Here is a 12,532-nt window from a genome sequence, read left to right on the forward strand (position 1 = left end):
ATTTCTTTTGCTTATTGCTTGCATTGGCAGGATTCACCCTGCTCCCCGTAACATGCATGACCTTTAATTATTGCTGAGTAACTATACATACATTTGATTAAAAGCTATTTAACCTGATTTGTGATGAGTGCATATCGTTCATTTTTTTATAAGTTCACCTCTCCAAACACTTTGTCACGATGCTGGCTTCCCCCTTCCCCCTCCCCCCACCACCTCAAAACGTCTGTGCCATGTAAACATGAAAAGGTATGTGACTTAAATTAATTGAAATAGCCACTTCTCTGTATACGGTAGAAGGGGGTCACATGTCTTTGGGTTACCCCTTCACAAATGACTGATGCAGTTCACGGTGTCAACAAAACAACAGTTCCATTAGAAGGTAAGAAAACATTAGCAAACTACTCAGCAACCCAATGGCAATGCTTAGTTATGTGCCTCCCTCTAGTGGTAGTACTGCAGTACTACATATGCTTGTTTCAGTCTACTTGGGGCACACGTCCAAGACATCACTTGTCATTCATTATTCATATGTCTGGTCAGGTCAAGTTGGCTCTAATATAGTCCAAGAGCACAACAAGAGACATATTACATTAGTATTACATTAGACATTAGACATATTACATTAGTGTAAATGTATAATACATATAAATGAAGTGTAAAACAGTGGTTTCTCTTGGCATGTTGAATCAAGTACATATATTTGTTTTTGTACAAATGCTGTTTTGTTAAATGCATTTTGTATTTGCACATTGGATATCGCTCTGGACATGAGCATCTGGTAAAAGGCAAAATGTAAATGTAAATGTGTCGTAAAACAAAAAAAGCAGACATTGATTTGGCGGTTAATAAACTTAATAAACTAGTTAAATCACACATTAAAAAATAACCTGTGTCTGTAATGGGACATTCAACTATTTTGCAGCCATTTCCCTTACTTTTCCACATATTTCCTCCATATTACTGTAATAATGTGTGGATATGCATACATTTGTTACAATTTCTCACACCAAAGGGATATTTTAAAGTATTTTTTTTTTTGCTTTGCAGGATTAAAGCATGGCTGCTGTAACTATTGATTGAATGAACATATTTGATATTTTTATTGTTGAAAAGTTGTTGAAAACATTGTTGTGAGATGGGATTTTAGAGGCTTTAATCTCTTCTCAAATTGGTTTTAAGCATGTTGCCCAAATATAACAGTACTCCCCTTTCAGTACGCCACACTGAAAAGGGTAAGTAACACAATGTCAGGTACGATAATCCCAAATTACTTGGATTATTCAGAGCAAAGTAAATTAGTTCTACGAGTTGATACGGAATTCCAGTCATGTAGAATAATGATCTGTCACAGCTCACTGTGTTGCGCTCTGATTGGCTCTGTGTTGAACTGCGTTGGACTGTGCCGTGATTGGCTGTGAATTATCTGATTGGTTCTGTTGTAGCTCATGGGAACCTGAACCTTGCCTCACTCGTTTCTTTCCTGTCTGAAAGGGATCATGGCAACTGTTGGCAAAGTAAGTGAATCCTCAAGTTTATATATAATTTTTATATTTAGAATGTTGATGAGAGCTCATTAATGTACAGTTGGTTTCATTCTGTTCACACTAATGTTTGTAGAAATTGTAGAACTGTGCATACATCTTGTACGATCCTTACAGCCAGTGCAAGATAAACTAATCCAGTCAGATACTCTAAGACACTGATTCTCAATCCTGCTCCTAGGGCCCCCCTGCTCTGCACGTTTTCCATCTTTCCCTGCTCTACCTACCTGACTGAACTCATCAGTGGCACTTTTGATTAGCTGAGCACACCTGATTTAATCAAGAGCATGTTAGTCATTTCAGTCAGGTGTGTTTGGAGCAAAGACAGATAGAAGATATGCAGGACAGGGGGTCTCCAGGAGTAGGATTGAGAAACACTGCTCTAAGCATATTTTGTTGTACTATTTTGTGTCTATTTGCATCAGTAGTTCTCAACTCCGGTCCTATGGACCCACTGCCCAGTTGATCATTTGAATCAGGGGTGTTGGAGCAGGGAGGCATCTAACACATGCTGGGCAGTGGGTGCCCAGGACCGGAGTTGAGAACCACTGTGTTACATGATCTATTTTTTAAATTCGTGAATGGAATCTCCTCTGTAAATATTTCGGCAGCTTTTATGGAGCTGATAACGCTAAAACTGTGATAATGCAGCAAATACTTAACTCTGTGAAGCTCTGGAGTGACCAGGTTGCCCTTGATCCATATGTGTATCTAAAGGTCCTCAGATATGAATGCATGTGCACCAAATCTTTGTATTTTCTGGCTGGCCAGTTCTAGTCCTGGAGGGTTTAGGGTTCTGCAGCTTTATGTCTTAGATTTATGTTTTCAGTTAGTAACTGATTGACACCAGTAATGCATGTGATATGACCTTTAATCCAAGCAAAACAAACAAACAGCCAAAAAAAAAAAAAAAAATTGCACACCTAATATCCATCCATGCTCCAAAAGGTAAAATCTAGGATGTGTACTTTCATGGGTATGTTATATGATATATATATCAGCTCACTTGCAGTGTTCCTGTATGTAATGCTCTTGGAAGAAAAACATACACAGATTGCAGTACTTTCCTTAAATTATATTCATTTCTCAAATTGTTTTATACAAACAGTTGACTTCTGGGACCTGGAATGCATGCACATGCACTGCCTAGGTAACGCCCATTTTGCAAACACTGGCAAGCTCTTACTCTGTGGTCTGATTGGCTGTGTTTAGATTTATGGGGGCTGAACTCTGAACTCTGCCTTTTCTGAGATGCCAGAGAGGGATTATGGGAACTATTAGGAAAGCGTGTTCCGGTTTATGAATTCCATGTGTCAACAATTGGAAGGGAAAAAAAACACGCTTGATGAATTGACTTTGGGGTGTGCTGAACTGAATTTTCTGTTCTACTTCCATAAGCTGTAGGGCTGTGTACAAAATTTTGTAGGTAAATAAAGCCCTCCAAAGCTGCATGACTTTTATACTTTTAAATTTTGTTGTATGTAGTAACCAGGTTAGCATTTCTTCTTTTACATGGTTCCTTTAAAGCTGCTTGTGAGATCTTCCTTTTTGTCTGAGCTAGTGAAAAAAGCTGAGCTGTTTCATAATTGTATCATCCTTTAATTTCTCTCAAGATTAACAAATGTTAGCATAAGGTTTTTTGGTAAACCATTGGTTGTTTCTTGCGCTGCAGGTACAAAAATAATCCTGAGTTTTGTCACATAATATAATATTGCAGACTAATATCAGGGAAATATAAAACGTATCTCAGTATTACTCTCCTGATAGGTGTTAGCTGAGGCAGAAAGGCTTTCTTCAGAATGAATCAGATATACGGTGTATATGAATCAGATTGAGTAATGGTGAATAACACCATTAAATACATCTGAAAAATCTCCAAGAAATGCCAGAAGGATGGTGTATCAAATCACTGTTGGAATGCAGAAAATATGTGGCCTTGCAAAGTAACTTAATCAAACACAATAGAACCTTGTGGGTTTTGTTGGCCTTAAGGACTGTGCTCTATTAGTCATAAATGCTTTACAATGTCAGTTTCCTAAGGACTAAGAGGCTGCAAGATTTTTGTTCCTGCCAATTTCACTGTGCATTAATTGGTGTAATAATTTAACTGGTACTATCAAACACATAGCAGCGGGAGTAAGATCAAACAGATTCAAATAAATACTTGTCAGCTTTTAGAAAACATACCAAAATAATGAGACTCATGTCTATAATATCATCACACACCACACATATCATACGTATAAAAGCAGTTCTTGCAGGGTTTGTCATGATCACATTTTGAGATGTGTTATTAAGTTCAACTCCCAGAACTTATCAGGTTAATGTAAAGTCTCTTTCCATTGGAGGGACAATTTTAAAGCTTAACTGCTTTCCAGGTTATCAAGTGTAAGGCAGCGGTGGCATGGGAGGCGGGGAAACCCCTGTCCATCGAGGAGGTGGAAGTGGCCCCGCCCAAGGCCAACGAAGTCCGCATCAAGGTAACGTGCACACCCCAGGATGGCCATGGTAACATCCAACCAGAAGTGTACTCCACTAAATAAAGACGTCAATAAAGACTTAAGATAGTAGATAGGTGGCCTGGCATAAACTTTGATGGCTGGGGTGCCCACATTGCACTAAACATCAGCCCTGTGAATTTTACCAAACAACGTCCTGTACATTACACAATACAGGTCTTGTTCTGCTGCAGCTTTTTGCCACAGGGATCTGCCACACAGATTCCTACACTCTGAGCGGGTCCGATCCTGAGGGAATCTTCCCTGTCATCCTCGGCCATGAGGGTGCTGGGACAGTGGAGAGTGTCGGAGAAGGGGTCACCCAATTCAAAGCAGGTGGACAGCTTGGGAGAGATTAATTGACATTCTTGATATTATGAGTGCCCTGTGATGATTGATGTCGTCTGACAAGTTCCTCAATGTTTTATTGGTCATTTTGAATGAATACTGATCTGGATGTAGTCAATGTGGATGCCTGCAGTAAAAACATGAAAGGGTTATTTATTTCCTTTTTTAATTTTTTTTCTAAAGGTGACACTGTCATTCCCCTGTACATCCCTCAATGTGGGGAGTGCAAGTTCTGCAAAAACCCCAAGACCAATCTATGCCAAAAGATCAGGTATGGAAACCACATTCAGGGATCAGACTTTGTCACTGAATCAGAAGAGTACTGATGCATCAGACCCTCAGGCTGACCCAGGATCAGGGTCTTGTGCCTCATCCCTTCTTTTTGCCCCCTACTACAGGCTGACCTAGGATCAGCGTCTTGGCCTCTCCTCACATTTGTCCCATTCTTCACACTCACTCAGGATCAGGGTCTTCTGCCTTTTACCCACTCTTGCAGGCTGACCCAGGGTCAGGGTCTTATGCCAGACAAGACGTCCAGGTTCACCTGCAAGGGCCAGCAGCTGTTTCACTTCATGGGTTGCAGCACCTTCTCTGAGTACACGGTGGTGGCTGACATCTCTCTGGCCAAAGTGGACGAGCGCGCCCCCCTGGACAAGGTCTGCCTGCTGGGCTGTGGCATCTCTACTGGATATGGAGCTGCCCTCAACACTGCCAAGGTGAGCTCCTCTGTGCCTGTCCACGGTTTCTTTGACTTTCCTGGCATCTGCTCAGCTCTCAAAAACTACAGAACTGGATACATGAATCACATGCATTCCACTCCACCACAGTTTGATCTTGAAAGTCAAGGCTGTGGATTTGATGGACAGGTTGCAATTGTCAGGGTAGATTCAGACATTCATCTCCACTTTCTACTTCAGCGATGTCATGTGTAAACTGACACAGAGAGTTTAGCCACGGTGCTAAATCTATCATTTTTCACCAGCAAGTAATTTAGTTTAGCATGTTTAAAGTCTAGTAGACTGCCACTTAATGACTTGCATAATGTTTCTCTCATTTGCAAAGGGTTTATTTCAATGGCCTTTTGCAGGGAGGGGGGGAAGTATTTTCCCCCCCTTTTAGTCTTTTTTTCCTTCTCGAAATATCATACGTATCATATCATATCATGTGAAGCGTTCTATGATAATCTTGTTTTAAAAAGCGCTATACTATAAGTTGATTTATTCAGTGACTGATGGCAACATCATCAAATAAAGGGATGAGGCAAAGGAGTGTTCCACGCGTCCGCAGGTGGAAGCAGGCTCCACATGCGCGGTGTTCGGACTGGGGGCCCTTGGCCTCGCCGTCATCATGGGCTGCAGAGAGGCCGGAGCGTCCCGGATCATCGGCATCGACACCAACCCCGACAAGTTCCAGAAAGCCAGGGAGTTTGGCGCTACCGAGTACGTCAACCCCAAGGACCACAGCAAGCCCATCCAGGACGTTCTGGTGGAGATGACCAATGGAGGAGTGGACTTCTCCTTTGAGTGCGTGGGCAACGTCGGCATCATGGTGAGACCTCCTGACCATTTGTGGATGGTGTTCATTTTTAGGAGCCATTCTGGAGGCATGTTGTCCAGAGATCAAGCTGAACCAAAACGCAAAAGGATGTAGAGACGATTGACATATGAGTGGCCATTTACTTTGAGGAAAATTCACACACCAGTGATTACACGTCCTATTCACAGGCACATACACGTGCACATGAGTCTTGAGTCGGTGCAACTCATTAATATGTTTGAGAAATAAGGGATACATTTGTGTGATTCTACCACAAAAGAACCCCAAAAGGACCACACTATTAGTGCTCATTTAGGAGATATAAATGATGAAATCTCTTCATACATACCCAAACAAAAAGAGGGCTGAAACATGTTTCCTATAAAAGCAAACTCCTCAAAAACATGTCTGAATGATGCAAAGAGGGAGCTTTACAATGAGGCCAAGGCCGTATCTCAACCTCAATCCAAATTTAATATGCCCTGCCCTCATGCGCTCTACCTGAACTTAACACTATACATGATGAAACACTGATGTCAGAAGAGGTGACACATTAATCCAGAGGGAGGGAGGAGCAGAAGCATTCGAAATTTCCTTCATTTGCATTAAGAAATCATAAATGTAGATGCTTTTTTCCTACTCACTGAGCACTGACAGGATTGCTACCATTAAAGAACCTGAGACCATAAAACACCAGTAGGTATGATCAATGTGAGAGAGGAACTCTAAAACACTGCCGATATAACAGTGTGACAAGTGCGTTCCAGGTGAAAGTTCCCACCATTTCAGCGAGCTGTGCCCTGTGTTTCAGAGAGCTGCCCTGGAGGCTTGTCACAAGGGCTGGGGGGTCAGCGTCATCATTGGGGTGGCGGCAGCAGGTCAGGAGATCTCCACTCGCCCCTTCCAGCTGGTCACCGGGCGCACCTGGAAAGGAACGGCTTTCGGAGGCAAGTGCTGTCGCAGGCCGTGACCCTGCCCAGCTCCTAACTCCCTGCTCATGCAAAGTTCTGTCCATCCTCTCTGCTTTTCTTTTAATTTGGCTGTAGTTTTTCAGTTTTTTCAGAGTGTGGACACCACTGTTTGAGGAATGCTTTAGTGTTGTTGAATATTGTTTTCCTCATCAAGCTTTGACACCATTGTGTAATGTCCCACTATGCTCCAGACTTGAAGTGTTGTTTTTATGTTTTTTTTAGTGGGCACCATTGTTTGTGTGATGTGCTGCTGTCCTTCAGGCTGGAACAGTGTTTTTTTTTGACCAAGCATGAAAAACATTGTCTGTATTATATGTTACTGTCCTTTAGGTTGGAAGAGTGTGGAGAGCATGGCCAGGCTGGTCAGCGACTACATGAACAAGAAGCTGAAGGTGGATGAGTTTGTGACCCACACTCTGCCCTTTGAGAAGATCATTGAGGGCTTTGAAATCATGCACGCTGGAAAATGGTACAACATCTCACAAACTCAGAACCCTTCAGTAAATTTGCTATCTACATTGTGAAAGATGGTTTCAGAGGAACTTCATAGGACTATGATTCCTCAGTTTCTGTTGCCTTACAATGCATGAGCATTACCATATACTTGACCATTACCCACAATCCTTCCTTTCCAAGGCTATTTGGCTTCTACCCACAATCCATATGTGTCCAAGCAAGGAGAACGACACAAGGACTTATCACCCATCACAGATATTCCATTTGGTGGATGGAAAATTCAGCTCTCACATTCCTTCCATTCCCTGCATGTCTGTGTCTAGGTTCTGCTTGGTACCAGGAGATTCTGCTCTTGTCCCTGTTGCTGTGCTGGCTTTTGATAACTGTCCTTGATCATGCCCCTTCATGAAGCTGTATGATGAGCCAGAAAATCAAAACACTTTTAGCTTCAACTAGAACAGGCATACAAACATTAAGATGAACAGCTGCTCAGCATGTAGAATAAGTTTTCCCATTCTTGTTTTAGTATGTCCCAGCTGAGGAGACAACTCCAAAGAGCTTCAGCCCACAAGGCTACTAAAATCAAATATGTAGCGCTGAAACTACTGCAACAAGGAATGTGTATCGTGTATTAAAACATATGTAACGTGTGCAAGGTGTACATAACCTGTAAACCTTTGTTTCTTTTGCTTTCAGCATTCGAACCGTCCTGACGTTCTAGGCTCCGAAACTCAAGAGACCTCTTCAGTGTTTTTCTCCTGTTGAGCAATTTCAGTCATTCCTGTAGCCCTGTACTGTTTCCGTACATCTTTGTTGGGGTTGAGTGTGGGATGTCTTTAAGAGCTTTATTAAAAACATTACACGCAATGCAAACGTTTCTTCATTTCAACCAATGCTGTTAAATGCAGAATTTACTGATCTGTGCTGTCTCAAATGGCAACCTTTACTTCAAAGGGCCACTTTGAAAGCTGTTTTGCTTTCCTGAAATGGAAAAAAATATCACCCATTGTGACAGAATGCTGTCACTACAGTTGAGTATGCGCTCTGACTGCCATACCAACGAGGCTGGCTCTTTGGCTTTGCGGTCAAATCTGCAGTTTGGTACCCCGCAGACCTGGGTTCAACGATGGTTGGGGTGACGGCTCTCACCCTTCGCTACAAATGCTGTCTTGCTAGCTACCAGTATGGTAGCTGACACTTTGGCTAGCACTTCGGCTAGCTTAGCTAGAGTGACGGACTTAGTACGGGGGTGAGGGGTGCGACCGCTCCGGGCCCACCACGTCCATGGGGCCCACCTGTTCATGCAGATTTTAAAATATATATTTTGTGTGTGTGTCTCAGTCATGATACAATAATACCACAACAGACAAAAAACAGCTCTGCCTCTGCACTTCACCGCCTGGATATGTACATGATGTGTCGTTGAAGTTATCTGGTTAATGCAAATTGTGAAATGTCTTTGACAATTATTAAATGATAATCAAATTAAAATTATATTAAATGATAATCATTTCTGTGCTATTCAAAGGCTGTGTGAGAATACTGGACATTTTAAACAAGTGCAGGCTATGGAACTGGGTAGTTTGCAATATTGTGGTGAAGTTTACAGTAATGGACGTGGTAATTTGGCCTGGTGCAGGGCAGGCTGTGGTATCCATGGTCACTGTTAGTTTAGGCCAAAGGTAGCAGTCATCAATTTGAATTTAAGCTGATGATGCTCTTTACTATCACTTGCCAAATTCCACTTTTATACTATGGCTAGGGGTTGGAAAGCAGCCATGATAGTATAATAGCCCGTGTAATACCTGCTAATATATTGTAGAATGCAGTTGGCTCAATCCACAAAGAGCAGTAATCTCAGAGCCACAGCACCAGCACAGCCCAGAGTAGCAGCAGCAGCAGCAGCAGCACAGCCCAGAGTAACAGCATCAGCAGCACAGCACAGCACAGCCCAGAGTAGCAGCAGCAGCAGCCCAGAGTAGCAGCAGCAGCACAGCCCAGAGCAGCAGCAGCAGCAGCCCAGAGCAGCAGCAGCAGCACAGCCCAGAGCAGCAGCAGCAGCAGCAGCAGCACAGCCCAGAGTAGCAGCAGCAGCAGCCCAGAGTAGGAGCAGCAGCACAGCCCAGAGTAGCAGCAGCAGCACAGCCCAGAGTAGCAGCAGCAGCAGCCCAGAGTAGGAGCAGCAGCACAGCCCAGAGTAGCAGCAGCAGCACAGCCCAGAGTAGCAGCAGCAGCACAGCCCAGAGCAGCAGCAGCAGCACAGCCCAGAGCAGCAGCAGCAGCAGCAGCACAGCCCAGAGTAGCAGCAGCAGCAGCAGCACAGCCCAGAGCAGCAGCAGCAGCACAGCCCAGAGTAGCAGCAGCAGCAGCCCAGAGCAGCAGCAGCACAGCCCAGAGTAGCAGCAGCAGCAGCCCAGAGTAGTAGCAGCAGCACAGCCCAGAGTAGCAGCAGCAGCAGCCCAGAGTAGTAGCAGCAGCAGCAGCACAGCCCAGAGCAGCAGCAGCAGCACAGCCCAGAGTAGCAGCATCAGCAGCACAGCCTAGAGTAGCAGCAGCAGCAGCACAGCCCAGAGTAGCAGCAACAGCAGCACAGCCCAGCACAGCCCAGAGTAGCAGCACACACAGAACAGAATTTGCCAGATTGTTGGAGTGTTTCTCACTATGAATATTTCAAACAAGCATCTCCATTTATTTTTGTCTCTGACAAGAAGTTAGGATGCTCTGTATGCAAAAGTGCTACATCACTTGGTGTTTATAGGATCACAAAGGCACTCTTTTTTCTCGTGAATGGCAAAACTCCTTATGGAAAAACAAAAGCTAAACAAATGACATCATTGTGGAAAAAAAAATACATGAACACAAATCTTCACAACAGGCAATTGCAATACTTGAAAAGAGATTAGAAAAAGAGTTAGATTCAGGTTTACTTAAGGCACAAGAGGAGTTAATTCCCTCAACAAAATCTGTATTCGGAACAGCTTATCATATTGCAAAACATAACAGGCCTTTCACAGACCATCCAGAACTTTTTGACTTGCAAAAGTCAAATGGTCTCAACATTGGCAGAGTACTGCACTCCAGTGTCACATGTGCAGCTATCATACAATTTATTTCAAAAGACATGAGAGATACATTAATGGCAAGCATAAAGTCTACAAGGCCAAATGCACCATTCTTATTGATGAGAGCACTGCTTTGAGCAAGAAATCTTGCCTGGTTGTGTACCTGAGGTGCTCAGTTAATAATTCTGAGCCAACTACTTTTTTTAGACTTGGACCTTGGATCTACTAATGCAGGAGGCATTACTGAGGCCTTTTTGAATTGTTTAATAACTCATAGCCTTGATGATGCCTTTCTAAATGAGTGTTTGGTTGGGTTTTGCTGTGATGGAGCTTTGGTGATGTTTGGGAGAAAGGCTGGAGTCTTTACCAGGCTGAAAAGCAAGTTCCCACGTCTGATTGGCTGGCACTGTTTAAACCACAGACTGGAACTGAAATTAATCACTTTTCAAGTTTTATGGACAAATTATATTGTCTGTACCACCAGTCCCCCAAAAATCTGAGAGAACTGAGCTCTGAAGCCTCAGAAATAGGCATTCTGATTAAAAAGATTGGTCGAGTCCTAGGTGTGAGATGGGTGGCCTCATCATACAGAGCAGTGAATGCTGTTTAGACAATACATGGTGCTATTTATTCTCATTTGTGCAGGGCTAGTTAAGATATTGAACGCAACTGAAATGACAGATGTGTGTTTGAGGAACTTGCTACAAAGCTGTCTTCAGGTGACTTCATAAAGAACATGAGTGTTATGCTTAATGCTCTGGAGGAGCTCAAAGATTGTCTGAAAGTTTGCAGTCAAGGAACATAACATTATTTCATGCTGTGAACATGATTAAAAGGCAAATTGATTTTTTTTCTGGCCAGACAACACAATCCTGGACCACACTACAGACAGGCTACTGAAGCTGTTGAACATGGAAGCTTCCTTGGGGTAACAGTGCAAAATGACTCAAGGCAGAAATCAGTCAACCCCCAGAAATTTTATGAAGCACTCACTGACAGCATGCGGACATGAATGGTTACTGAGAATGACTCAAGACTAGGGGTGCAACGAATAATCGACGTAGTAGACTAAAATCGATGACCAAATTAGTTGCCAACAAATTTAGTTGTCGATTAGTTGGTGATGTCATCGCGTGTGTTTTTCGTGCTGACTCGGAATGCTCAGACATGTAGCCTAAGCTGCGTTGCTTTAAAGGAGTGAAAAATACAGATGGCAACACTTTCACAACCAAAGATCTCAAAAGTGTGGCAGCATTTCACTCTTATCCCTTTCGCACGTAACTTATTTTTTAAGCTAACGAAGGGATCCGAGTCGTACTTGAGAGCCGTTCTTTTTATCGTTGCGCCCAAATTTCACTGCCTCTCCTAAATTCATTCAGTGTATACAGTGTTTAAGGAGCAGGTGCTGTAACCAAACGGTTGCTGGCTCGGTCCCTGCTGAGATATACTGTATATATGGACAGAGAGAGAGGGAGAGAGAGAGAGAAAGATACATATAGAGAGGAATAGAGAGAATTCCCCCCCCCCCCCCCCCCCGATTGTTTCATGGCGGTTATGTTGTAAAGCACAAATACACAATGACATCAGGTCTTAATTCAAATGAGTTGTGGGTTTGTTGGATCTTGATGGGTTTCTTCAAAGGAAGCAGACTTTGCACTCACTGAATTAGTCCAACCTCAAGCTAAATTTAAAAGGCGATAGATAAGAGCCATTGAGTAATAGTTGATTAGTTGAATAATCTATCGATTATTGAAACGATCAAAATAGTCATTAGTTGCAGCCCTACTCAAGACTCAAGAACTTAATTTTTCACATCACTTTTTCACCAAATCAACGTTCTTATGCCAAAAGCATGACCATCACCTTTACCAATGTTTTATGGGGAGGAGGACATAAGACAGCTCTGTGACCTTTTTGACATCAGCTTTTCTGGTGTCAGACAGATAGAGATTTCAAAGAGCATCCAGAAATTCCTGTGACTGATGGGCTGCTGAAACAAGCAGTAAAATCACTTGCTGTTAGCAGTGCTGATTGTGAAAGGATTCTCTGAAATGAACAATATAATAACAGCACTACAATTCAACATGGTTTCAGCACTGATGTTCATTGCTTTGGTTGGG

The 12,532-nt window shown here is 42.9% G+C and overlaps 1 protein-coding gene across 1 annotated transcript; it reads left to right on the top strand.

Annotated features, from left to right (window-relative positions):
- The first annotated feature begins 238 nt into the window (after positions 1 to 238).
- LOC118769358 (alcohol dehydrogenase class-3-like) lies at positions 239 to 8,115 on the top strand. The gene is made up of 9 exons (XM_036516390.1): positions 239 to 246; positions 3,904 to 4,021; positions 4,234 to 4,375; positions 4,571 to 4,658; positions 4,884 to 5,103; positions 5,675 to 5,935; positions 6,735 to 6,870; positions 7,225 to 7,394; positions 8,047 to 8,115. The coding sequence occupies exons 1-9, from the start codon at positions 239 to 241 to the stop codon at positions 8,113 to 8,115; spliced, it is 1,212 nt and encodes a 403-aa protein (XP_036372283.1).
- Positions 8,116 to 12,532: the final 4,417 nt, after the last annotated feature.

The sequence above is a fragment of the Megalops cyprinoides genome, chromosome 22 (assembly GCF_013368585.1).
Source record: "Megalops cyprinoides isolate fMegCyp1 chromosome 22, fMegCyp1.pri, whole genome shotgun sequence".
NCBI classification, from domain to species: Eukaryota; Metazoa; Chordata; class Actinopteri; order Elopiformes; family Megalopidae; genus Megalops; species Megalops cyprinoides.